Raw genomic sequence first — 26,813 nt, forward strand, 5'->3', positions numbered from 1 at the left:
AGGGTTTGCAGCACATGGGATGGAAGTGTGAATCTGATTAAGATCAATCGACTAGGGAGAGATAGGTTGTGTTTTCTTGATTTCCAGAGATCAGAGAGTGAAGGAGAAAACAAGGCAGCAGAAAGGTTTCCAGTCACAAATATAGAGTGAAAAATTATGTTGTACTAATATTTGGTGTGAAAGAATCATTCGGTCCCAGATTGCCTACCTGTGTCCACATGAGCAGAGAGGGACAGTACAGACCAAACATCCAGATACATACAGATTAATCAATGATGAAAGTAATAGTTAGTTGCAGCCCTAAATTGGTTCCCACATCACTCATGATGCACAAAAATTACAATTACCAAAATAAACCACCATAACCCACCATGTTCTGAGCAAACACACTACATACACATCGCAAACACTAATAGGTAGTAACATTTTCCTTTTGGAACATAACATAGTGACTTTAAACTCTTGGCAATGCACCATGGGATATTATGCAAATGAGGTCCATCTCTAAGCCTATCAGCTGCGCATGTGAACGTCACAAGCCAGAATCCTACAGCACCCCATAATAGCTGAACTATGCCATTACACAAGTTACATTACACAAACTACACACGTTTTCCAGACTGAAGATCAGTTTTAGCCGCATGTAAACTCTCCACAACCACTACTACTTCTACCACTACCAAAAAAAAAGACTGCTGGTACTGGTATAGTATCAGAATATATCCAAATTCAGATATCAGAATCTGATCAGAGCTGAAAAAAGCAGTACATCTCTAAAAAAAAAATTATGTTGCGATAATATTTTGGTGGAAAAAAAATCATCTGGTCCCAGCCTGGCTATCTGTGTTCATATACACACTAAGCACGTATGATTAGAAAACTGGCCCTTAAAGAAATCGTGAACACTCCCTGAAATCCCCAATATTTAGTAAATTCGCCAGTGTGTAGACTGAACAAGGCTCCCAAAAAAACAAAAAAATCAACAAGTAAAAACATTGACAAACATGTACAGCAAGAGGGAGGATCATGCAGACGGCAGTGTGCTTGTGTTTGTCTGCACAGATGGTTAGCAGTCTAGCTCCAGCTTAACAAAAGGCTGCGTGATCATTTGTCAAACCTTGCAGCTACCAGATGCCCACAACCACCCTGCTTCACCGAAAAAAAAAACACACACACACACACATCAAAGTAGAGCACTGATTTGACTGCCACACATAGCACAGAGCTTCTGAATGGTCCCCTTAGACTCTCATCAGATCACAAGTTGATTTCTTCTTTATCCCTCTAGCACTGATCAGAATCCACAGAGCCTTTAACATTACCTCCAGGAAAATCTATGAGCAGTATCTTGAGAATAGAGCCACAGTGGGGCTATTAGTGCACTACAGTCTTTAAAAGGGAGTACATAGAGAGCAGACCTAAGTAATAAATTATCTTGAAAAGATTTTATGCCACAGTCTTTACCTTTTTCCACAAGGACAGAGAACCATTTCCTCACAAAACGCCCAGCCCCAAGAAAAGCTGTCACTTGGGCCCAAGGTTTTAACAATGGGGAATAATTGAGTGTCCGCACTCGAAGAGATTGATTGCTTCTTGGTTTTGGGCTTGGCCGGCCCCTGGAGAGTGATTGACAGCTCATTAGCCAGATGGTGGTACTGAGGGAGGGCTGGACAGCAGCCTCAATGGCTGGCTCAGGCCATGACCAGCATGCTTTGCAGCAGTGATGCCTTTCCAGAGCCTGTTGGACAGTCAAATGAGAGAAGAGCTGGACGCAGTTTACACAGAGATGAGCTTAATCAAAACGCAAAGTCATGCTCATTCTCAGTCACATACACAAATGTTTAAGTTTGAGACTAACCCTCACCAAGCCTTATAAGCTTACTTTGTCATTGCACACAATATATTAAACAAATGGTTGTCGTTGTTGCCGGCCACTTTTAATCCAAAGATGCCTTGGGTTGAGTCTGCTGATCAATCAAATTTTAAGGTGTACTGACAGATCAACACACTGATCTCGACATGAGATTGACCAATCCAAATAATGATGATAATGAGCTCAACCCTGTGGTAGGCATCACATAAGTGCAGCATCACGGTTACTGTCACAGTCCTACATTTAACACTGTCAATTACCAGCGTCATGATTGCTAAAGCTTTAAAAGAGACTAAGCTCTCAGTCAACTGCAAAAAATGGCATCTCTGATCTGAAATATAGAGCAAAGATGAAGACACTGTGGCAGAACACATCCAGTGTAGTCAGTACACTGAACAACAAACACTTCATGTACATTTCAGGGCCTTCATACTGTTAAATAAGAGGCTGAATGTCCACGGGAGGCTTGACTCTCTAAAGTTAAAAATGTGTAAGACAACAGCATGCGAAAGGGACACCACAAGGTGACACACCAGGCCCACGATTAGTCTGTGAAGAGGTTACAGACCTTGTGCCATTTGTTTAGTCTGACTCACTGAGCCATAGCCACAGTGACTGACAGACGGAAAGCCACATTAGACGAGACCTGGGAGTGACAGAGAGTACACAGGCGTGGAAGAAATGGGGCTGGAAGGGGGCCAAAAACCAACGTCTGACATCACCAAACCCACTGAGTGTTTTCTATGAGGCAGCGGGATAAGGAAAAGGGATGGGATGGGAAGAGGGGGAAATGACAGGATTAGAGGCTTGGCTATGAATTTCACAGGATCAAAAAATTCAGATGAAAACCTCTGTGAATAGAAAACTCTATTTTAGTATGGAAGTTTAACAGTCCAGGGAATGTTTTGTGTAATTTTTAAATTGTAACGGCTACAGTATTATAATTATCAAGAATTTATTTACGCAAATTTAATGGGACAACAAAGAGGCCATGAGAACCGTGGGCTGAGCAAGGTTTGCAAATAGAAAAAAAAAGTGAAAGCAAGGAGAAGGAGGAAGAAAAAGGCGTGGGAGTGAGCGCAGAAGAGGAACAAGCAGGGGCTATGAAGAGGCTGGAGGAATAGATCCTGATGCTACAAACGTATGCTGATGAGTCAGGGAGCGGGCCTGTGATGTGATGGGAGACTGATCTGACAAAGAAATCTGCTCACAGAGCGCAGGAATCAGCCGCTCTCTGGGATTGGCCATGCCTCAGTGCATTTTGTGTGTGTTTGTATGTGAAGTGAAAGAAACAGGAGGGAGGGAAGAGTGACAGAAGGAAGTAAATGTGTCATCCTTGAAAATATATCCATTTTTCCTACCTCTGAAACTCCAAACAACATCTAGCAAATGATTTCTCTCTCATCTTCCCTCATCACAAGCAGAGAGGGGCTTTGCTCTTGTGGGCGGGTGAGTTAGGGTGGGGGGTTATGGTTCCTCTGATCATATATGATTTATCAAAACTAGAGGATAAAAAAAAGTTGACTTCAGTCAGCTCTCTAATCACGACCCTTACCCCTTTAATCAAAGTGACAGCAAATTCTTCAAAGCCGTTATGGTTGTAAAATTCAACCAACCCCACCCATCCTGCTTTCATCTCGTCCAATTTCCACTCAACCTAAGATAATAGCTCTGGTTTAACTGCACAGCAGATTCCTTCATGGTTGCACTGTTTTAGTGAGACAAAGAACCTCCTCTTACAGATAAAAATGGTAAATAGAGGCTATGCTGCTGGATGGAGTGGCACACAAAAATAAATAACCACGACCTTCATGAATATTCACATCACCCCTCCACCACCATAGCCATTCACAAACTATAAATTATGAATGTGACTGGAGTTGGGCCTGAAGAAGAATGAATTCAACTGTTAAAAGCAAGGGCAGTGTTTTCTATCTACGAGCTGCGCTGACATCCTTCTGCACATGTCTGCTTAAATGGCACTTGACAATCTGGTGGAACATGAATCTCAATTAAGAGAGGAAACATAAGAAATCTGCATACCAAGACTCACAATCAGTACTCAAGCAATTGCTCACTTAACATTCACACTCACAGAATACAGTGATAATAGATTAAAGGAACAATATGTAACCATGGCATGTCCAAAAATGTGTACTACAGTCCAAATAGTGAGTTGGAACCATAGACTGTAAATTAAATTGTTTGAAATCCTACTTAATATACCATCTGTGGTCAAAAAGAGTTGCTTCCCCCTGCCAACCTCTCCTCAGACTCATTGAAACTCAGACAGGCTGCAGGAGTACAAGACAAGCGCAAAATTGCAATTTTACAATAACAAGTGAGGAGTCCTACATTAAGGCCATTATCCTGAAAACAAACGCCCACAGCTTCAAAATGCAGGGTCTGGAGTTTGAGTTTGGTGACTGCCTGTCTTCTGCCTGCCTGACACCATTATCATGTTGATCAACTTAACTGTTGTAAACATCTACCTCTTTTAAAACATTAATAATGATTTCTTGAAGCGAAGCGACTGTTTGTTTGCCAGTTTCACATTGAGCAGAGTTGCAATTGATGCTGAATGTTTGCTAAATGAATAAGCACCTGTTTATGAGTTGTAAGAAATACTTACTAATCTTTTAGAAGGAGCAGATGTTTATAACAATTAAATTGAGCAACATGTTAATGGAGTCTGGCCAGCAGTAAAGCAGGCAGACACTTAACTCAAACTGTGTATATTTTCAGAGCAGTGGGCTTTTGTTTTCAGGATAAGGGGCTTAGCTTTACCTTGACAGACAAATGACAGTTATAAACAGCTGATGAACCTATAGTATAGGACCCGTCATCACTTGTTATTGTCAAATTCCAGTGCTGCGCATGTTTGCACTCCTTTAGCCTGCCTGAGTTTCCTCAACTCTGGGGAGAAGGGGACAGGGTGAAACAACTCAGTCCAAAAAAAGATTGTATATAAAATAGGATTTCAACATATTCAATGTATATTCTATGGTTCCAACTTGCTATTTGGACTGCAGTACTCATTTTTGGATGCACAGTTGTTGCATATTGCTCCTTTAAGACATGTTTAAGGACATCCGAGTCAAGGCTTGAGAGGAAGTCCACAACAATATAAAATTTGTCACCAAGTAAAATCCATAATTTATAGCTGACACTTGTAAGTACACACTCTCATACACTGTGTGAAGTGTAAATCTACATGCTAATCCCAAACTAATGGGCCATTTCATCTTGGCCCAACATGCCAGAATAATTACTATCCTAATGTTTCCTAATAAAGGATAGCGGCTCCCCAGCCACACTGGGCCGTGATGTCATCTCTGCACACACCCCTATTTGTGGCATTCAATCTGCCATTTGTTACCCACGTGGGTTTCAGATTGTGCATGCAGAGCAGGTGACAGATTTTCTACCAATGTTCCTGCACATTGCCTGGGAATTGATTTTAGCCTGAGGTGGAGAGGATGACAGCTTGCAGGGAGGCTGCTGAGGACAGACTACAGAAACAGGAACAAAAAAGAAACGAGGAAAAAAGAGGAGGTGAAAAACAGCAATTCAGGATGAAAGGCATTGGTTAATTAAACCAAGTCAGAATACAGTGTCAAAATGCATCTTTTCTGTCCCTAAGTCTCTGAATAGCAATGAGGGAGCCTCTTTTGCTGCAGTGCTTGCTGTGTATTTGGCACTATTGTTTCACAAATATGCAGTAAGTAGTGCAGCAATAAGCTCTTGTTTTATCAACGAAGCTAATATTCCCTTCAATGCCACTGTCATTTATTCAACTACACATTTCAACACAGCAAGGACAGATGCAAGATGCATTAATGTATTTTTATTTCACACCGTTATGATACTGGCATGTGATGTCTAAGTCTTGGAGCTCATATTTCAGGCTGAACAAAAACCAAGACTGCCGTACCTCAGGAGACTGCACCGCCTGTACCACTGGAGCAGCACTACACCTGCTCTGCATGTCAGATTAGTTGGGTGGTAAAGTGCCTCGTTGAAGGGGGTGTGAGACACAACACTCCTACTGCCATTCAGCCATCCAGGAGTGCAATTAGGCCGTGGAGAGAACACTTCATTCAGGAGCCACCATTGTCTCATTTCTCTCTGTATCAGTCACCTGAGCAATCAGTGTTCGGGAACCAGATGGGCAGAGCAGAACCACGAGGTACACACCTTAACAGATGTTAGACAGCTGTTAAACAAACAAAATCATACGCAAAGCTAAAAGGATGGATCTTGTGAGCAAAACTGACTCAACAGCTGTATTCATTAACGCAACAGCACAACTACTTTCTAGGCACAATCTTCCAGAGCACAGAAAATTTTAAAACACATACAAGAGCAAAACCAACCTTGGCTTGCCTTGTTTTCCCCTGTATTACAGACAAAAATATAACTGAAAAAAGTAATTATATATCTAAAATGTCACTGTTAGATACAGCACTGACAGTACAGCACAGTACAGGCCCAGTTATGTAAGATTATTTCAAGATTCCAAGGCCACCAGTGTGTTGTGACGCAGTGGTATGTGAGAGGAACTAGGTGGTGCTCATTTGTAAGAGAAAAAAAGACACTAATGGATGTCATGGACCAACGGAGGACAGAACATAAAAACAAAATGAAATCAAGGCTGTAACTGTCAATGCCAGCTTTTAAGTGTGCAGAAACCTATTCACAACAGCACATAGTGAATGGTTTCAATAAAAAATTGTCTTTGAATACCATCTAACCTTGACGACTATGACAGCGAGCAGGCTTCATACCTGGAGGACTGGTATTCATGCAGCATGCCACCAAGTACAGAGCATGGTAGAAAAACAGGGAAAAGAAATTTCACAATACCCCTCACACACTGCAGCTGTGTTTCTCTCAACATGGCATAGGCATATACACATGCCGGCCTGCTTTGACTCAGCATGTTAGCCCAGCAAGTCAGGGATTTGCATCTCCATTACAACAAGGCTATGACTGAAGGTGTGTCTTAACTGAAGATGAGCTTTGCTCAAGTTGAGCAATTGTAAAATAATAAAATGACAATTTCTTATAACTTCTTCACAATAAAAGTTATGTGTTGTTTTGTTTTTCAGAAGCATTTATTATCATCTAAATTAGGAAATGCTGGGTTTTTATCAGAAGTAACTTAGCACGACTCCTCTCAGCTGAAGAGAAACATAAAACAGTGCAAAGGAGAAACTAAACTTCAAATCACAGAGATTCAGTGAGAAGATTCAAAAGTGCTGATAGCCAAACACACAAAACCTCTGTCTCTGCTGTCCAGCACATGAGTTCAGTCCCACACAGGGGGGAGAAAGGGGGTCGTCATGGGTTGGCTGCAGTAAGCGAGACATCAGTACGGGCCATTTTGAGGCAGGTCGGGCTCCATTTGACCCCACTCTAGGTAATACCCATCTTGGGCACAATTTGGAATGATAAAAGTGGTAACACAATTGCAAATCAGCATGGCATGGTTTGACTTGGTGTGGCCAAAAGTGACATCTAAAAAAAGTCCCAAAATTGTACAGGAACTAGTGTTTGCTTTTGACACACTGGTTGGGAAACACTGTCTTAATGAAAAAGGTGGCGGTGAGAAGCTGGCAGAGATGGTGCTGAGAAAGTATGGCTTTCAAAACCGAAAATGGTTCTCCCAAAAATAAGTGACAGGTCCAATTTGCGCCTTGACGATTGAGCATAACATTTGAAATGCTTAGAAGTGAGGAAAAGAAAGCACCCCTGACCAGTGTCATTTCCATGACAGCCTGACTGAGCTCCCGTTAACTGCATTCCTGTCAGGCAGAGTGGGAGAAAGAAACTAGACAGTCAAAATTAACTTTCACCAAAGGCTGGTAAAAGTGTTGCAGTGTCACTCACTATACTGTCCAATAACCACCTGTCTTATAAATTTTCAGATGCTCTAATTATGATGTACTTCAGGGTGTAAGACATTAATAAAGACAATGTGAACACTGTGCTCAAACCAAAGTACGTCACTACAACACTGTATAAACAAAAGGGTCATCGACCATTTTGCACTAGCTATTTGCTTTGACATGCCCGCAATGTAACTGAGCTATGCTTTTGGCTGTTCTGCTCACAGTCCACCCTTCCACCTGGTAATATTACTGGCTGTAATAGGTGTATCACAGCAGACACAAGGACGGAGCTGAATTCTTCCACTGTGTAGGTTTACATCTAATATTCAGTCCATTAAATGAAAAGGCAATGATGCACACAGATAGGCGAGCAAGAAGAGAGAAAGCAAGCCAGCTCTGATTCATCTGAACTAACTACAGTATGTCAGTGAAGATGAGGAGGGGGATAAGCATCAACTCACCAGCTCTGTCCATCCTGCATCACTCTGTAGCACCTATTTTATCACAACGACATAAAAATGTATGACATATATAAGAGAAGCACGGAATTCTTTAGAACAGTCAAGCAACTAGGGCTGCACAATTAATCGAAATATTATATTAAACTCGAAGTATAGCCAAGCACAATATCCAAATTGCAGAAGCTGCAAAAATGTGGGAAAAAACAGCATTATAATTAATTACTGTAGTGCTGCAGAGATGCCCTGGCCTACAAGTGTTGTTCTCCAAAAGTAAAGAAATATGTTTGTTTGGTCCAGACTAGGGATGCACAATATAGGATTTTTGCAGATATCGGATATGCCGATATTTTACCGCTCATATTATAATGTCAACTCCTGATATGGTGGCCCACCGCCAGATGCAGACATAAAATGCAAGGCTTTTCAAAGTCTACACATTCACTGGAGAAAAAAATGAGAAAATTACTGCTGACAGGTTTCTTCTCTTTCTTCTTCGCAAATTGATGTAATGATCGGGATGGTGGCCCTTAAGATGGCCAATTAAATTCATAGTGCTGAAGGTATGTAATTTGGCTCCTTCTTGCGTGACCAAAGCTGAGCAATCAGTGCAAATAGAAACTTTGTTATTCGTTTTTGGCACTTTAAAAAAAATCTCTACAGACAAACTCACACATAATTAAAGTATGTGCAGAAATGTTTATTTCAGTCCAATACTGATATTAAATTTTGAAGCCTTGAAGAAAATGTTAAAGTTATCTAAAAGTGTTTTATTATGAACATAAAATTTATTTCTCCCTTACTGTCAGAGGGAAAAACAGAAAATATTTGCAATTAAAAAGCAGGAATCAGAGAATTTTGACTTTTTTCCTTAAAAAATTACTCAAACATCGATTATCAGAAGTTGGCAGTTACTTTAATAATCGATTAATCCTTGCAGCTCTAGTTTAAACTCAACACAAAATGCACCATTGCAACAAATCTGTTTATGTATCACATATACATGTCGTGCATCCCTAGTACAGAGCCAAACAAATGCTGCATTATCATGATTTAATTTTTGTTACTCAAAATGTAAACTGTGATGCAAAACAATCATTTCCACTCATTGTGATTCACATTGCAATACCATTATGTTTACCATATCCTGCAGCCCCACAAGCAAACAACATAAGTGTTGCTAAGCCACAGCGAAATTCAAGGTTCTAGGTTTTGCAGCATGAACATCGTGTCACAATAACAAAAAAGACAAGTTTATGTTAACAAAAAAAAAGGGAGGGAAAAGGTGGGAAAGTGAGAGCACCAGCAGCACAGTCCAGTGATGACATCACATCGTACAGAGCTATTCGGAGCTGTGTAGGCCGAGCAGGTGTGGGATGAGCCAGAACAAGAAATTGGCAATAAAGTAATCGGCTGACGTCCCAGCATCCAAACTCGTGAGTGGTTGACCGGTGCAGAAAAAAAACGCGGACCTGGGATGCCCAGGAGAGAGCCGCTTATCTGTGGACCCAGTGTGTGCGTGTGGAGAGACACAATGGGTCCATTTGGTGTGGTAATGTTAGCCACAACTCTCCTCAAACCCAAGTTTAGCCATCCATCTAACTGCTCAGCAACAGAACCACTGAACTAACCCAGCCGATTGACTCACGACAAAAAGGTTGTCTAATCACTGATTGAGCTTATGAGGAAAATTAAATAAATGTTGCAGTTAATATTGTAAAGAAGCAATCAGACACTCTTGCTAGCTAACTTACCGGGTGATAACCTAGCTGGCTAATAACCCTCGTACTAGCAACATTGCTGGTACAAAAGTACACTTTGACTAAGACCGTAAATTTGTTCAACCCGTTCAGTGATTGTGCTTCATGTGGGACATCATTTGCACTCCAGTTCAGTGTCTGTCTGTGTTACATTAACATTATTTCACTTTTGTTTCTGAAGCTAACGTTGCAGTTCCTGTGTTTTTACCTTGCGTCTCCTCGTCTCAGCAGTACCACTCCAAACAAAGCATTGGTATATGACTCGAAGATTTTGTTTCCAATTATCCACCTTATAACCGTTCACATGGGAGCACCCGGCCGGACTCATGACAGACAAAACATTCAGTTTGGGTTTATAGGTGACAATGAAAAGTCTCCTGGATGATTCACTTAAGCTAGCTAGCTAGCTAGCACGAACTGTCTGTCCAGAAATGGTTTCCGTTTGGAAATGGGACAATCGATGTAGTTAGTATCCAAAATGCTCCTCGGGCATCTGACAAACTCGGTCTTTGCTGAAGTAACTACAAATCTGTTCATGTAGTAAACTAACAGAATTATCACTTCACTAAAATTTCTGCTCCCCTTGCTGTTTTGACAGTTGCCTTTTCCTTTAACGTTAGCTCCACTTCCACTCTCACGATTAGTTAGCTTTCTTTCTCTAGTTAGCCTGCTAACACTCAACTACTCAACTACAGCTTCACAATGCCCGCCCAGCGTGCACCGTGATTTGCCAGCACAAACACGTGACGTCACCGCGTCCGTTTTACCGCACGTTTGGTGCGCTTGGTTTGAAACCTGGCGTGTCCCGTGTAGGTGAAATGTGGGTTTTAACCATGAGATGTGTCGATGACGTTGCCTTAACAAAAACATCTCATATATAGGCCAGTCACCAATGTATATAAACCATTCAAAATGAACACCAGTGTTATTCTGAATGGTGCAAAGCTTCTCCTGAAATTACTAACGACAAGAACCCTGTTGTTATTACTTCATATCAATCACTGCTGATTGATATTTTTGACAGACGCCTCCTCTGTCTCATGGATGCTCATCATGTTTGCAGAAGTGTCCATTCACGGTTGTAATTTAGTTGAGCATGTGTCTGAATAGTATTTAATAATTTAAAGAGTTTGATTTGAATATCAGCAAACCCCCTTATTTGAAGGTATTCTTGGTATAAGTTTAATCCTTTCAGCATCATCAATTAAAGCCTACCACCTAGTGGTGATCTGGTGTATGTATGTTGTCCCTGATAAAAGCAAGGCTATCCACTGCAGGAAAAAACGCCCACATTAGTTTTTTTTATTCTTATTTATTTATTTATTTATTTATTTATTTATTTGATTTTATTTGACTCACATCTGCTCTTAATGATAATGTGAACAAACACAAGTCACACTGAATCTGGTGTAATTAGGTTGTGTAATTAGATTCCATTTAGCTCCCTCTATGATTGATTGATTGGACACTGGATTATTGGCCACATTTAATAATAATGTGAACAGTCAATGAAACAAGGACGTAAAACTCAGACCTGAGCAATAAGTGGAAACTGATCGCTGAGAATGTGGCCAAAGTCAACTTGGTTGCAGCAGGTGTTATTAGGGAGGATGCCATCTCCTCTTGTTAGCAAAATGGCCAAAATGCTGCCTTTAACCTGACATCTCTCCTTTCCATCTGCTAGCACAGTGGTCCTCAAACTTCTTCTGCCATGCCCCTCTTGAGAAGCCAAACAAGGTTCACACCCCCCAGTGGTCGACTCAGGCTGTCCAAGGGACAGGGGTTCCAGATTCTTAAATGTGAAGGTTTGCTTTTCTTTGTTCGAGTCTTTGGGTTTTTAGGTTAGGTGGGTAAAAGAGGTAATTTGAAGACTTTTAACTCTGGGAAGTGGTGATGTTTATAGACCAAACAATTGATAGACTGATCATGAAAATAGTCTGCAGAACAATCCAAATAATGTTTTTCTGTAACTTAAAGTACAACAACTACTGCATCTCTGTAATTAAATCACAGAGTGAACTAATTATTTAACCACTTAGAGCCACCAAAGGGCATCTAGGGCAGCCACTGCATCACATTTTCTCAACTGGGAGGGCTCCCTATAGGGTGCTTCATCATGTTTTGTCCACCATGTGTACCATCATATATAGGGGCATCTTATAGAGCACTTCTGCAGAATTTTTTCAAATAGACCCCAGAGGGTGCAGTGGCTCAGGGGGGCCCTTCCCACAACTTTAGAAGCACTGCTATTAGCAGAGAGAGTGCAGGGGTTGTTTACTTGAATATATTAATTGATCTAGTCTGCCTGACTCATCAATCCTTTATCTGAGTAAGACATGTCCAAGTTTGAATCTATGGCCCCAGCCGTGGCTCCGAAATATCAAAACTAAACTAGTTGGGTCACCAGTTAAAAAACAGGTCAATTCCCCTGGCTAAAAATGTATAAATCACGTACTGGATCTCTTGTTCATATCAGTGATACAGGCTCAAAAGCCTGACCAACTCAAGTTCAGATTTGGCAAGAATGTTGATCATCAAATTAATTTTCAAAGTTACATTTTTCACAAAAAAGAAATAAACTTCTACTTCTACTAATATATATTTTGGATTTTAGATTTTCACTGAATGGAGACTCTGCACTCAACTACATGCATCACAGATGAGTGCAGACCTTATTGTAACAAAAACAGACAAAAAAAAGTTCATTTTAAGGCAACTGATTTCACAAAATTTTGGGGACTTAATTAAATTCAACTGAAAATACTAAATTATTAACAATTATTCATTTTAATTTGAATTAATTCACTCCTTTATTGTTTTTAAGAGTCAAAAATCATCTAAACAAAAGATTATATCTTGGGAAACTTTTTTTAGTTTATTTCAAAATTTGAGAATTTGAGTTTGATTCAAAAACTCAAAAATTTAGTTTAGTTTAGACAGCTGCAGTGTACAAACACAACTTTAATGGGGCATATATCCTGCTTCTCAATGCAGATGCACATATGTCTGTAATTACCAGCTTTTTTTTCTTTTGCTTGAGTAAATGTAGCAAGGTATTTATTGCTTGCACTTGACCACAGTGTAGAAATTCAATACAAAAATATATACATGAAAATATATAGTTAAAGTATAGAAACTAAAAGTACTCTCTGTGCAGAATGGCCTGTTTCAAACTAATATGCCATTAATGAATTAATTTTATATACTAAAAACATCATAATTTAATTGTAGGGTACATTTTGTACTGATAATCTGCATCTGCAAAGTAACTAAAGTTAAAAGAAATGTACAATATTTTCATCTGACAGTGGAATGGAGAAATTTAAGAGCTCTTCTTTAATAAATATACTTAATTTCTTTCCATCACTAGTGGTGGAGATAATTATAAGGGACTGTCTGCAGCTGAGAGGATGATGAGAGAGCAAGCAGCTGGGTTGAGTATATTCTTTGCTTTCTTCTTAGGTGTATCCACACTCCCAAGTCACAAGTTCAGACAAATTACCACCATTACATATTATGGACAGACTGCCTTCAACATATCTGAATCTGGCTAGTATCATTTACAGGCCCAATTTTTTCGTCAAGATTAAAAAAAAAGGTTTGTTAGGCCTGGTTTGTGAAATTGTGGGCAAGAAAAGTTACTTCCCCCAATTGTCCACTTGAGGGCAGTGCAGGTCTATGTATCTTCATGCTTAAAATTTGAAGCTCTCAGGAGGAATCTTTACCAAAAAACAGTACTGTATACTACTAACACTACAACTTTATAATTATTAACCTATGCCATTTCTTATAATAAACTTATATCTATGCAATTAGAAAAGGATTTCAGGTTCTGATTTAAAATATTTGACTCAAAATCATAATCAGAAGTTGTATGTATTTGGTATTTGCATTTGGATTTACTACTATTTACAGCAGGGCAGACCCACAAAAAGCCTTACAAGTTTTTGGCCTCTCTTGCACGCTCTTGTCATTTTTATTGCTTTGTTTATGTTTTTTTATGAGCTAAATGAATTAAATCAAATCAATTTTTTAATTTTTATTTATTGTTGGAATCTGGGGAGAGTGGAGTTTCTCCACTTCTCCTGCACATGTTGTTTCTTTTCCCATGATCATTTCCATTTGTTATATTTTTCTGTGCAAATAAACGAAGGCTGCACATTTAGACTCCAGTGAGGTAGTCAGAGTTTGTTTTTGGGGTAATTTTATTGACACTGGGTGTCTGGCATAAACAGGAAAGTAAATTAAAAACATTATTATGAGAATGAGGAAAGTGCTGGAAATGCAATGAATAAATATTATCATGTATAATAGGCTAAAATCAAACTACAGTCTAGTGGTGTACAGAGACATCATTAACTTTATCTGTATTTGTACAGCCAACAAAATTATCTGTCTTTGTTTCTGTATTCAGATAGAAGACCAGAAGAGGGCTTGGTTTATTCCAGAGGACACTTTAAACTGCAAATGTTATGTTTTCTAATCTAATATTAATTGACAATACAATTGTTGTGCTTACAGAGCTCCAAAATTATTAAAATAGGCATAGAATTTAAATATATTCACATCCACAAACTGTACTTTTCACCTATATAGTTTTATGAACTGTCTGAAGCCCAACACAACCTCTGAGGGATACTGAAAAATCAGAAACAGACAATAATATTTTATAAATCAGAAGATTCTATTTTGCATTTGAAATAGGAAGTCTTCAGTATATACAAGTTATACAAGTGTGTAAAAATATCCTTGAGCTGAAGGGAATAATTTTGGTGGATAAAATCAGTGATTAATTAAGGCAGGTGCAATCTTTTCTAACTGCAGAGGTAATCACGGAGCTGACTTTTTCCGAATAATGATGAGCACCGAACTGAACTGAACTGACCGATACAAGAGGGTCCAGCGCAACAGAACACTCTGTCTCCAAGATTTAACCTTCAGGCAGCTGGTGTCTCAGCACATGGACTGCATAGAGAAAAAAACACATGCTCTTGGTGGATAAAAGACCCTCCCAGCAAGGGAACAGCTTTTTTCACATTTCATCGTCTATTTACATTTATGATGAACTAAAGAAGGAACGAAATATAATGTAAGCAATGAAATGTGTTGAAATGAGAGTTATGGTGTATGGACGAGCTTAAGTGTACAGACAAAGAATAAGAGTAAACCATCATCTGAGGTTTAGCCCTATATGGAGTTGAGTTGTGCGTGTCTGTGCGTAGGCGTAGACTTCAGGGGTGATGGAGGGGACAGGTCCCCCTCAATATTTAGAACATGTGCATTTGCATTTGCTACAGGACAGTAGCAGAGGACTTTTACTTTGACAAATCACTTGCCTGAGAGCCTCACTGCTTTATTTTCATTTACATAAATAAACTCTCCCACAAGAAAAGGCACACATTGTTGCATGATAACTTAGTAGAATGCAGGAAATGGTGCTCAAAATATCATGTGTGTCATCTGTGAATGTGTGCATGTGTGTCACATTCATTAAAGAAGTCCACCAGCTGCAGTCAACTGCTGAGTCACTTCTGGGTGAAAATGATCACTTTCTGGAGATTCACATGAGAGACAACAAGCTGTATAAACAGCTGAAATAGCCATTACAGTTAAAATGTTAAAGTATTTGTAAATGACATTTGTTTTATCTGTAATAAAGCTACACAGAGATGGGAAAAGCAAGTCACCACTCAGACTCTAACTCATTACCCAAATCGACTAGATTTTCAATATGTGAGGAAGAGTAGACTGATATCATGAAATTATTATACCAGTGAGGCCTGTAAGAAAACAAGAGATTATAAAGCTCCATGGAACTGAGCCTTGGCTTACTAGGAAATCTGAATTACCCCGCAGAGACAAATGAGCACAAGCCAGTTCTGTGGTAATGATCTGGTAGTGCCACAGCCAGTTCTGAGGAAAATGAAGCATATCCCTCCGTCCCACATCCTAACCCCTAACCCTTTAGCAGAAAGTTGCTGCACCAGAATGTTAAATTGTGCCTGAACTGACCAAATAGAGGGGAAAATGGTAGGCGGAAAGAGGAGGATGTAAGTTATTGACCGTGCAAGATGCACAATTGTGCACACGTACACTGCACAGAGAGGCTGACCCTGCTGTGACTCCCTTGGTCCGTTTCCCACACACACATTTGATTTCATAAACAAATGACGCCAAATATCCATGACTAGGAAGCATTGTTTATGAAATTCAGCGCTGCTTTGGAAAAAATACTGATCATCAGCTGACAGGCTACTACTCATAAACACAGTTTGCTCAAAGTTTCTGGCTAAGAAATGTCTCTGGACTCACATGATAGGAAAACATTTCCTATCAAACAAAAACATTTTGCACGTGCAATCTGACCACAACTGTCCTTAATCCTCAGCATTTAATAGATTTAATAAACTCTTGTGGTCTTCAGATTATTTGATGTAGGGTTGTATGAAGCACTTATCCATAATCAGTGTGTACAGTAGATGGTGGTTTGCATGCTTCAGTTTGGAGAAGCAGAGAGGAGAACCAGCATGCAAGCTAAATAATGTACTGCTGTGCGCAGTGTCAGCAAGAAACATATTTTAGCCACTTAAAAAAAGTCCACTTAAGTATAAATTATATATTTAAAATATTTTCAATGCTTTACTTTGCCGTCAGACGGCCTTTTCCAACGGCACACTGTCATTACACAAGCCAAATATCGCTCTTTCCAAACCAACCAAACACCATGGGCAAAATCAGTAACTTTATCTTGCAGCTTATTGGAGTTACTGCTCTATCAATGCCTTGATCTGTTAGTCAGTTAGTGTTACTGTGTAACCTGGTTGATCTAAACTATCCTTTGAAAACACCAAAGTCACAAAATAATACAAACAAACTAACAGATCAAAGCAGCGGTAAACCAGCAACTCCTGTGTTCTATGAGGTAAAATTATAGATTGTGTCAATGGATTCTGGGTGGCTTGAAGAGAGCGATGTTTGAGTCGTATAATGTCTGTTTCCCATCAAAAAAGGCTGTCTGACAGCAAAGTAAAGCAGTGAAAATATTCTAAATATAGTGTAAATGTAAACTAATACTGTTTTGTTTTAGTTGGACTTTTTTAAGTGGCTAAAATACCTTTTGTTGCTGACCCTGTCCACAGCAGTACATTGCTCAGCTTCTGTGCTGGTGCTCCTCTCTGCTTCTCCAAACTGTGTCGACTGCCACCTGCTGCAGGTAAAACACTGACCCCATACAACTCCACTTCAAATAATCCAAAGTATCCCATTAATGATGCCCGGCTTCAGCGATCATCTCGCATCCAGAGAAGCACGCTAAGATTAGACCACAGATCAGCAGAGATGACATCTGCATCCTGCCAGCGCTCTGCCAGAGAGGGTGTGAGGTGACACATCTGTTGGCAGCAGTCAGAGGCCGTTCCACGTCATCGCAGAGGCTGGGTGGGTCGGGGTGAGCCACTTGGGGAGTGCTATGCAGGGGTTCAAGTGGAAGTGGCCTGAAATCACACAGGCCCCAAAGTTAACCCAAACTCCCAAGGTAGTCGTTGTGTTCAAACTAACTTGGAGCTGCTCATGAGATTTTTTCCATGAAAGATGCTGTTTGATTGATGGGAATTTTTGTTAGGAGCCAGAATTGACATTTATCATTTCTCACAGGCCTGCTTGGTATTGTTTTCATGTTAAGTACTCTTGTTTACTTTGTTGACAGTGTTTCATTGGAATTTGTTTGAAGAGGAATATAGCTGATCATCTTAGAGTGGAGAACTCGTCATTGCTTGTTATTGCCAAATGCTACACTTGTCTTGCACTCCTGCAGTGTTCCTGCAGCCTGCCTGAGCTTCCTTGAGTCTGGGGAGGAGGGGTCGGGGGGAAACAACTCATTCCAACCATAGATCTTATATTAGATATGATTTCAACCTAATTTATATACTGTCATGGCTGTAATTTACAATATGGACTGCAGTATTTTTTAGATGCACAATTGTACATATTGCTCCTTTAAAGGAATTATGTGGCTCTTAAACTAAATCTCCGTACTACTATCGCTTGTAAGCCTGACAGAATATACAAATATGAATAGATATCATGAACTAAACAGTATTAAATTTAGTTAAGACAATTAAGTTTTGTTGCTTTTTCTTTTCTTTACTCATAAAATTGATTGCTGACTAATTCGTTTCCCTTTAAAAGGATGACAGAGACAAGACACAGCAAATCAATCAAAGAGATCAACATGACAGTGAGTTGGTTAATAAGCTCCTTCCTGTCTCATGGCCAGTTCCCCAGCTGGAAATGGGTCAGGGTAACTCAGACCGTATCAGGATGAAACAACAGTCACAATGAACCAAACTCCTGTGTGCACATAGCCTGCTAATGTGATACTTATCTTGCCCGGACAGGAAATATTACTATCTTTACTATTGTCCCACACATCATGTCACTACGACACAGCTGTTACGTTCTAATATCATTTCAATTACGGTAACAATGTGCCTGTTATTCAAGTCAAATTGTTGGTGTGGGATGAGATTGCTGGGTCATGAAATGGCCCACTTTTCACAACTCATAAATGTGAGGTGTCAGAGCTCTCTCCATGACCCAAATGGTAAAACACTCCCGCTGCATAATGCCCCACAAACTCAAATCTGGGTCACATTTACTAACTCTGTAAGTTTCAGCAGTATGTAACCGCCCAAGGTCATCCTGGAAAATTAGTGTCTGGGAAGATCGTTAATACTGCAGCCACTGACTGTAAGACGGATGCTCTGTAGGAGGTGTGACCAAAGAAAATGTTCAATAAGCCGCACGTCTAAATGAAGTCGCACTAAAGTTACTCTTAATTAGGTCTTCACTGGCTGTGTCACGGCAGTGGTCCCTCTGCTGTGGCGGCTAATGACAGTTTGTCCCTGCTCTGTTTACCAGCTCTGTGTGTGTGTGTGTGTGTGTGTGTGTGTGTGTGTGTGTGTGTGCATGTGTGTCAGGTGCAAAGGGGATTAACTGCTGAATCTATCCTTTGATGCAAACATATACACTCTTAGAAATAAGGGTTCCAAAAAGGGTCCTTCCTGAAGCGCTTGAGGTTCTACAGAACCATTTGCTTCTGAAGAACCCTTTTTTGAAGAAAGGGTCTATCAAAAATTCTTTGCAAGGCTACAGGTTTGATTAAGAATCGTTTTCATCCAAAGAAACTTTGACAAAAGAGTTCTTCAAGGAATTCAACAATCCTTGAAGAACTAGGTAGAACTCCCTGGGTAGGTTCCAGATTAGGGCTGCAACTAATTATTATGTTCATAATTGATTAATCTGTTATTTATTTTATCAATTGATCAATTGATTGTTTGGTCTACAAAATGTCAGAAAATGGTGAAAAATGTTTTATCAGTGTTTCCCAAAAGACAAGATGATGTCCTCAAATGTCTTGCTTTGTCCACAACCCAAAGACATTTAGTTTACCATCATAAATGAGTAAAGAAACCAAAAAATATTTGCATTTTTAAAAGCTGAAATCTGAGAATTTTTTTACTTTTTTTTCTTGAAAAATGACTCAAACTGAATAATTGATTATTAAAATTGCTGGTGATTCAACAATTCACAGTTATAAAAGGGTTCTGAGTAAAACTTCCTGGGTGGATTCTTGTTACCATCCTTGGAATGTGTAAAGATTTTGGATAGAACCCCCAAAGACTAATTAGGGTTCTAACAGGAACCAAAAAAAACGGTTATGGTTCTTCTCAGCACCATTATTTCTAAGAGTGCAGGAGTCAAAATATATAGGTCAGTGAGATTTAAAAGATCAAGAGATAAAATCAATAGACTATAAAATGTCAGCAGGTACAGAGTGCTGCATACACCAACCCTGCTGCTGTACAAGACAATAGCCCTGTGATACTTTTAGATGCATTAACCACATCATAAGCACAATATGTAATCTGTGATGCTGTCATGCTGTTCATCACGGGTGTCTACATAATCCCTCCATTTGCACACAAATGATAAGCAACTTACTAAACACTACACATGGCCATTACCAATATTAACTCACTCTAACTTATCAGCAGTCAAACACTAAGTGAGCCCATTGTGAAATCATTTAAGTTGCCAGGCTAATGAGGCTTACGACCGCCACTAAGGATGAAGACATGTGCGTGATTGTGGCCCAGGAATATGGGTCAATGAAGAGAAAAAGGCATTTCATTTGCAGAGCAACAGTCTTGCTGTGTTTCTCATGCCTGTTTGTATTCTGTTGCTATCCATGTCACAGACATAATGCATCTGCACATCACCAGCTGCATGTGAGAGGCAGTGCCCTGTTGCTCAGATATACAGTTGTATTCCCAGTGGAAGGGTTTGGATTGGGTCAAGTTTACTCCCATGAGTCTGGGGGTCTATTTTCACCAGCACAAGCGCTACTGAATTATAATTGAGATATTAAGATTTCAGGAATACTACAGGTAGCAGTGTGTGAGTATCCAACAAGTGAGCTGAAGTCTTTTGTAATGTTTCTAAATTGGAGAAAGCATGGTTGTGTTATCTTAGTTATATTTGTGTGAAAGCAAAGCTCAGAGAGAGTAGATCACATCCAAATTGTAGGCAGAATGCTTAATGTTGGAGGACAGATTCCCAAGATCATTAGTAAGGCCACGGGTCAATAAAAGACTTCAGATTTACACTCACTGACCCGAAGGAAACTTGACATCCAGCATTTTTTATCTTAGAGCCAAGCCATAATTTGAGAAAGTGTCCTCACTACCACCAATTTCACCTTTTGGGGACTAATAAAGGCATACCTTGTGTTATCTTATTTTGGTATATAGTTTAGACAATATTATAGATCCAAGACAAAACTGACTCGACTGTGAGAAAAAGGCACAATTACAAACCCATTTGCTACTCCAGCACCATGGATAGCACCATGGATTTATCAATACACTGCACAGTTAGGCCACTAATATTTTAGAGCCTGGGCCAAAGAATCTAACTTGCACAAACTTCAGTCAGACTAATATAGTCAACTAAACAACCTCTCTGCCCCTGCAGTCTATCTGCTACTGGAAGATGGAGAGGGGGGATGACAGTGTAACAAAAATGGGTGCAATTTGGTCATTTTGCTCTAATCTGACCTCAAATGACCTACTGACCAGAAGCACTAATGACGCCACTCCGTCCGTATTTTGCCTGGATTTCCCTTTTATCCAGTCCCATTAATCTTATTTCAACACAAAGCAGCCATACGACAAGGATGAGGGATGCCCGGACAGAAATACATGACCTGAATACATCTCTTCACTCATCTACAGAATAGACGTATAGTCACTGCAGTCCATTAGACTATATCTGTGCCGGTCACGCACACTAATGATTACACACGTTGCCATGTTTCACTCTACATCCACCCCACGTGTGGCGTCACACTTGTAGACACAGGAGGTTGAATTTAGGTATAGGTGCTTATAAGGTTGCTAGGTAGAGGCATGTGAATCATTTATTCACGGGCATTGCAGGTCAGATTTGTTTGTTCTGTGTATTAACAGCTTGTCTGTGGCCTATTTCAGTTGAAATATAGGCTATCAGGTGTTTCATTCGAGATAATTCATTTGGGCAGCAGTCTTACTAGCCTGATAACTAAAACATCGATATTCATATTAGTTAAATGAAAACAGATCATTTTTGTCTTGTTGCCCAATTTGAAACTATTTTGGTATGTGACTTGTGAATCTTCTTTAATATTATTTGGGCAAATAGAAGCAAGCATGATAGAGGGTGAAACTTAGGGAAGTACAACCATCCTTCCACTTACTTTTGTTGTGAAAGAAGTGAAATAAGAGTGAAATCCTTTCAGTTTAGCCTACCTGAGAGCCTCCTGATCACCACACTTGGACACAGCTTGCACAAGACAAGATAAATTAAAAAGTCAGCACTTCTGCATTTGATGTTCCAACATCCATGATAAAGTGTAATTTTATCTGCTTTATTTGTTGTTTGCTATCTGCTTTATCTGTTAATTTATTTTAGATTTTTTTTTTATAGGTAGAATAAGAAATAAGACTAGAAATGAGAAAATAATGGGAAACTTGCTCAGAACAATGAGTTATTTTTTTTAAGCATTATGAGTTAGTATCTCACAAATAATGACTTAAAGTCCAGGTCATTATTTTGAGGAAGACTCATCATTTTGAGATTATTTTGAGATGTACAAATCATTATTTCAAGATACTAACTCATTATTTTGAGCAATTTAGACATAATTTTTAGATACTCTTTCTTGAAATAATGAGTAACTCATCTAAGACGTAATTAGTTATCTTGACATAAGCAATTGAGACATTATTTTGAGGTAACGGGACAGTAATTTGAGATGCTAAGTCATTATTCTGAGGTATTAAGTCATTACTTCGAGATAGTTCCTCATTATAATGACTCACAGGATCTATTTTTAATTATTACATTGGCGGAAACGAAGCAGTACCATTTATATCTTATAAATGTTTATACCAAGTAAAAATAAAATAATAAACCCCACTTTATTATTTTCTAGGCGATTCCTGACTTTTTCCATTGCAGTTTAAAAATCATTTACAGCTTTTATCGAGGGACGTCATCGGGCAATGCGTGACGTTATCAGTCTGCGCCGTGAGGCTGGGAAATGAGCGTGATGGCGGCGGCTCAACCAAAGCTCGAGAAAGAGGGCGAAGACTGCTCTTTGCTGCCTTTAGTCCATGATATTATCAAATGGTAAGATGACCGACACGTTCGTGTGTGTTACGTGTTTATCCACGGCATTGTTGACACCTCTTTAGGGGTCGTAAACAAGCGCTTTCGTGGAGTTGATGTGCTTGTTGTTAGCTAAAGCTAACGTTAGCTGTTAGTCATATCTGGGCTAAATTTTAAAAAATGTAACTAGATGTCCAAAATAACAACATCATGAAAATGATTTTTACCTTACTCTGTTTAAGCATGGACAAAGACAGCCAGGATGTCCACCAAGAACTGGCCAAGCTGAAGGCAAAGATCCAGGAGGCTCGGGAGCAGATCTCTAACATGCCCGGGATAGACAGCAGCCCGTCGGAGCAGCAGCAGCAGCTGGCCACGCTGCGGGAGCAGGTCCGCACCAAGAACCAGCTGTTACAGAAGTACAAGAGTCTGTGCATGTTTGATGTGCCGAAAGCATCATGAAACTGAAGACTGGATCACTGCACTGAATGGAGGAAGCCGACGGACTGTTTGTTCTCATCCTCGCCTATGGAGCAGTCAAATGAGGGATTCAAGGACACCAGGATGGACGTTTACATGAGCAAATGACTTATTTTTCCTCAGTTGTAGCGCAGTGCAAGATGTTTTTAAACGTCAGACAGTGGCCCCTTTGAGCTTACATTTTGCATTGCAGCATTGGACACTCGGTTATGTAGTGTTTGTATTAAATTTAGTTTTATTTCATTTTATTTTTTTCTTCATTTTCTTATTTTGTGATATCTTGTCAAATCCCTATTTTGTAATAAAATTAAATGATTAAGAACTGACTGGCCCTAAAGCAGTTTTAACTAGCCAACAAGTGGTAGTAGTACATGTTTATTTGAGCCTGTGGCTGTCAATATTAATTAAGCATCTTTTTTTTTAAATCAATTAAGCCACCATATGCAAAATAATTAGGGATGCAACTAACATTATTGTCATTATTGATTAATCTGATTAGAGTTGCAACAGCTAGAGCTTACTAATTGACTATTGATCATTCATTAATCACTTTAGTCATTTTTTTTTTATGAAAAATGTCCAAATTCTCTGATTTCAGCTTCTCAAATGTGAATATTTTTTGCATTCTTCACTCCTCTATGATAGTAAACTGATTATTTTATGGACAAAACAAGACATTTGAGCATATCGCCTTGGGTTCTGGAAAAGAGTGATCAACAATTTTCACCATTTTCTGTTGTTTGAAGGATCAAACAACTAATTGATTAATCGAGCAACTAATCAACAGATTACTCACTGATGAAAATAAGCCCTAAATCTGATTATTATTGCCATGATCAACTATCATAATAATGACAACTAATATTCTTTTGATGAATTATTCAACTGATCTTTGCAGCTCTAAAAGCAATCATTCTGTTTGTTGCTTTTAGACTTGAAGAAGGTTTTAATTCACAATGTAGTCACATTAAATAACTGGTGAAACGGTTTACAGTTTAATCTGAGTGAAAGTGTTGTGGGGACTTTGTTCAAGGTCCCAAGAGGACCCTCAGTTCAGTATATTGCAGCTTTAGCACTGAGAAAAATCACAGAGGAATTTAGTGGAATCAACTAATATTTTCTCATTAAGTTATGTAAATATACAAGTTTTATTTATTCAAGTTAAACACAATTTCTAGTATTTTTTTTAAATAATTTATAAACATTAATTCTTCTAATGTTAACTTTGACTTGAAATGATGAGTTGAATGAATGTACTGTACAGAGTTCAGTCAACTCATTAAATTAAGTTTGTAAAAACATGATCAGCATATTAGCAGACTATGTATTGCAGGTGTTAAGATGCTTCTTTTCTATAGAAAACATATATGAGGGAAACTTGCTCTGTGTATGTGCAGTGTGCCTGTGCATGAAGTGACAGGATTTTAATTGAGGTTTTAACAAATGGAGAAAACTGTCTAGTAAAGACGAGACTGCTGGCACTGGAAAAAAATGCTATAAGCTTTTGTTGAGATGATTTACTTTTCTTCTTTAGATAAACTCGACTCTGTGAGTTTGAGAAACCCCTCAAAGAGTTTGAGCTGGGGTCAGAACTCAAAAATCTTACTGAACTAAGAACACATTTTGAGTTTTCTCAACTTGTTCGTTTTTGCAATGCAGTACATTGTGGAGTTGACACTTGTTTAAAAGGAAAGAGAAGAGGAAGACAGATTATGAAAGTAACAAGTTGTTTTATTTTCTCTTTTATGCAAAAATTGACGCAGACATAATAAATACACATTCAGAATCAAATTTGTTCTTAATGCAACAAACAAAATTCAAGTTCCACCAAGTTTTGAAAAAAAAAAAAAAGCAAAATGTAAACATTTTTTCTCAAGTGCCGGTTCTCGGCAGGCTAATGAAGAGGCAGATTTTACAGCATTTTCAGAGCATCTACTGCTTCACTACACGGGGACCAAAAAGGAGCCACCTGCCTCATGTGTCTCTGCACATTTTGGACCACAATGTGTCTCTGTCTCCTCACATGCTGAAGTCTACAGTACTCATGGGCTCAGTGTCCTGCATGTCTCCTCCTCAGCTCGGTCAAAGTCTCATAGAAAGTCTCAAACAAAGTGTCAGCATATGACGCAGCCTCTTTCTTTACTCTGACTGCCTCCTACAGCTTTCTCCTTTATGTACATCAAGTCACTGTGCACGCTGGGTCTCCGTGCAAACGGCGCCACAATCCCGTACGCGTTCCCGTCTTTGCACTTCTTGCTTCTGAGGGACTTTCTGTGCAGGAGCTCGCAGTACTGCAAGGAAACTTTGCAGTGGCGGTCGGGGCTCATTTCGTTGGGCAGCTTTGCCATGGTGAACAGAGTCTGAAACATCTGGTCCACGTTGGTGTTCTTCTTCGCTGAGATTTCAAAGTACGCGCAGTGTTCGTCTCCACCGACCAGCTGCTCTATCTCGTCATCCTGCACCTCCCGGTAAAAGTCTCTGTCGCACTTGTTGCCGCAGATGACCAGCGGGACATCCACGTTCTCCTTGGTTTTGTTCCGCAGGCAGGACTTGGTCTCATAAATCTGACGCTTCAGGCGCTGCACCTCCTGGAAGGAGTCTCTGTTATCCAGGCTGAACACCAGGATGAACACATCACCTGGAAAACACAAGAGGAGACAAGTTCAGTACCAAGTAATAACGTTTTAACTGTCAGTGAACTCTAAAACAGTCACAGGAAGTGTTTTATTAAAGCTCAACTCACCGGTAAGAATTGAAAGCCTCCTCATGGCAGGGAAGGGATGATTTCCAGATGTGTCCAAAATGTCCAGCTGGTAAACGTCTCCCCTGATGCTGTAGAATTTCCTATGAAAGTCCTCAATAGTGGGCGTGTACTGGTCGTCAAACCTCTCGTTCAGAAACCTGGAGATGATAGCCGTCTTCCCAACTTTAGTGGAGCCCAGGATCACCATCCTGTGGCAGTTCTTGGCCGGGATGTCGAACTCGTTCTCGGATGGGGACATTTTCTTAATCATGCTTGCAGCAGTTGCACCCGGAGGTCTGCGGTGCTGGAGCAAGAGATGGTTTTAAATCCTTTTCCAGTGATGTGAGGGCTCTAACCTCGCTGTCTCTCTGAAGCCGGTGGAGGAGCAGGCAGGGGATTTATGGGGGAAGTTTGCCGCGCCTCCCCGATGCGTCATGCGTCACGCTCCAGCTTGGGGAGCTGGAGCAGAGCAAGACCCGAAATTATAATGTTACTATGGCTGTTTGTGTGCGTCAGCCCTGTCCACCCCTCATCCTCAGCGAACGGGAAAGACAGGGTTTGTTTTTTGTCTGTTTTTACACAGAAAGGTTGAGTGTTTTTGCACATTTAATCGTACCACAAATTAACTGTAGATGAACTCATGTATATTAAACCTGTTTGTATTGTGCGCATTACACTAAACCAAAGAGTTTTAATGCACCAGACAAATGCATCTCACATAAACCTATTATGTGCACCCTCTAATTTTTTTCACCCCTGGCCCCTTCTGCAACAATAGGCTTCATCTATTTCCTCAAACACCAGTAATTAATGACCGGAGTGTCCCTCGAGAGAAAGCAGCTGGAGTATGCGAGGTTAGGAGGACGGAGGGGGCGCAGTGGCACACACAAGCACAAC

General features: G+C 39.8%; 3 protein-coding genes across 4 annotated transcripts in view; 1 reads left to right on the forward strand and 2 right to left on the reverse strand.

Moving 5' to 3' along the window:
- Window positions 1-10,667, reverse strand: part of LOC146309495 (ubiquitin carboxyl-terminal hydrolase 22-like) — a 39,835-nt gene extending 29,168 nt beyond the window's left edge. Inside the window, exons 1-2 of one of the 2 annotated variants that reach the window (XM_084744033.1) lie at window positions 10,194-10,667; window positions 8,229-8,261 (exon numbers count right to left, since the gene is read on the reverse strand). In XM_084744033.1, the coding sequence (XP_084600159.1) occupies window positions 8,229-8,261; window positions 10,194-10,313 (153 nt within the window). In that variant the 5' untranslated portion in view covers window positions 10,314-10,667. The remainder of the gene's footprint in view (window positions 1-8,228; window positions 8,262-10,193) is intronic. The other variant, XM_084744034.1, reaches the window with a different exon arrangement.
- An 11,924-nt stretch (window positions 10,668-22,591) lies between these two features.
- med9 (mediator complex subunit 9) lies at window positions 22,592-23,499 on the forward strand. Its single transcript, XM_084744300.1, has 2 exons — window positions 22,592-22,714; window positions 22,936-23,499. Exons 1-2 carry the CDS (start codon window positions 22,626-22,628, stop codon window positions 23,153-23,155), a joined length of 309 nt encoding a protein of 102 aa, XP_084600426.1. The 5' UTR covers window positions 22,592-22,625; the 3' UTR covers window positions 23,156-23,499.
- Window positions 23,500-24,883: 1,384 nt separating this feature from the next.
- LOC146309497 (dexamethasone-induced Ras-related protein 1-like) lies at window positions 24,884-26,309 on the reverse strand. The gene is made up of 2 exons (XM_084744085.1): window positions 25,917-26,309; window positions 24,884-25,811 (listed from the first exon to the last, which is right to left on the reverse strand). The coding sequence occupies exons 1-2, from the start codon at window positions 26,185-26,187 to the stop codon at window positions 25,288-25,290; spliced, it is 795 nt and encodes a 264-aa protein (XP_084600211.1). The 5' UTR covers window positions 26,188-26,309; the 3' UTR covers window positions 24,884-25,287.
- Between the last annotated feature and the right edge of the window lie 504 nt (window positions 26,310-26,813).

The sequence above is a fragment of the Lutjanus erythropterus genome, chromosome 19, assembly GCF_056507025.1.
Source record: "Lutjanus erythropterus isolate fLutEry1 chromosome 19, fLutEry1.hap2, whole genome shotgun sequence".
Taxonomy (NCBI): Eukaryota; Metazoa; Chordata; class Actinopteri; order Lutjaniformes; family Lutjanidae; genus Lutjanus; species Lutjanus erythropterus.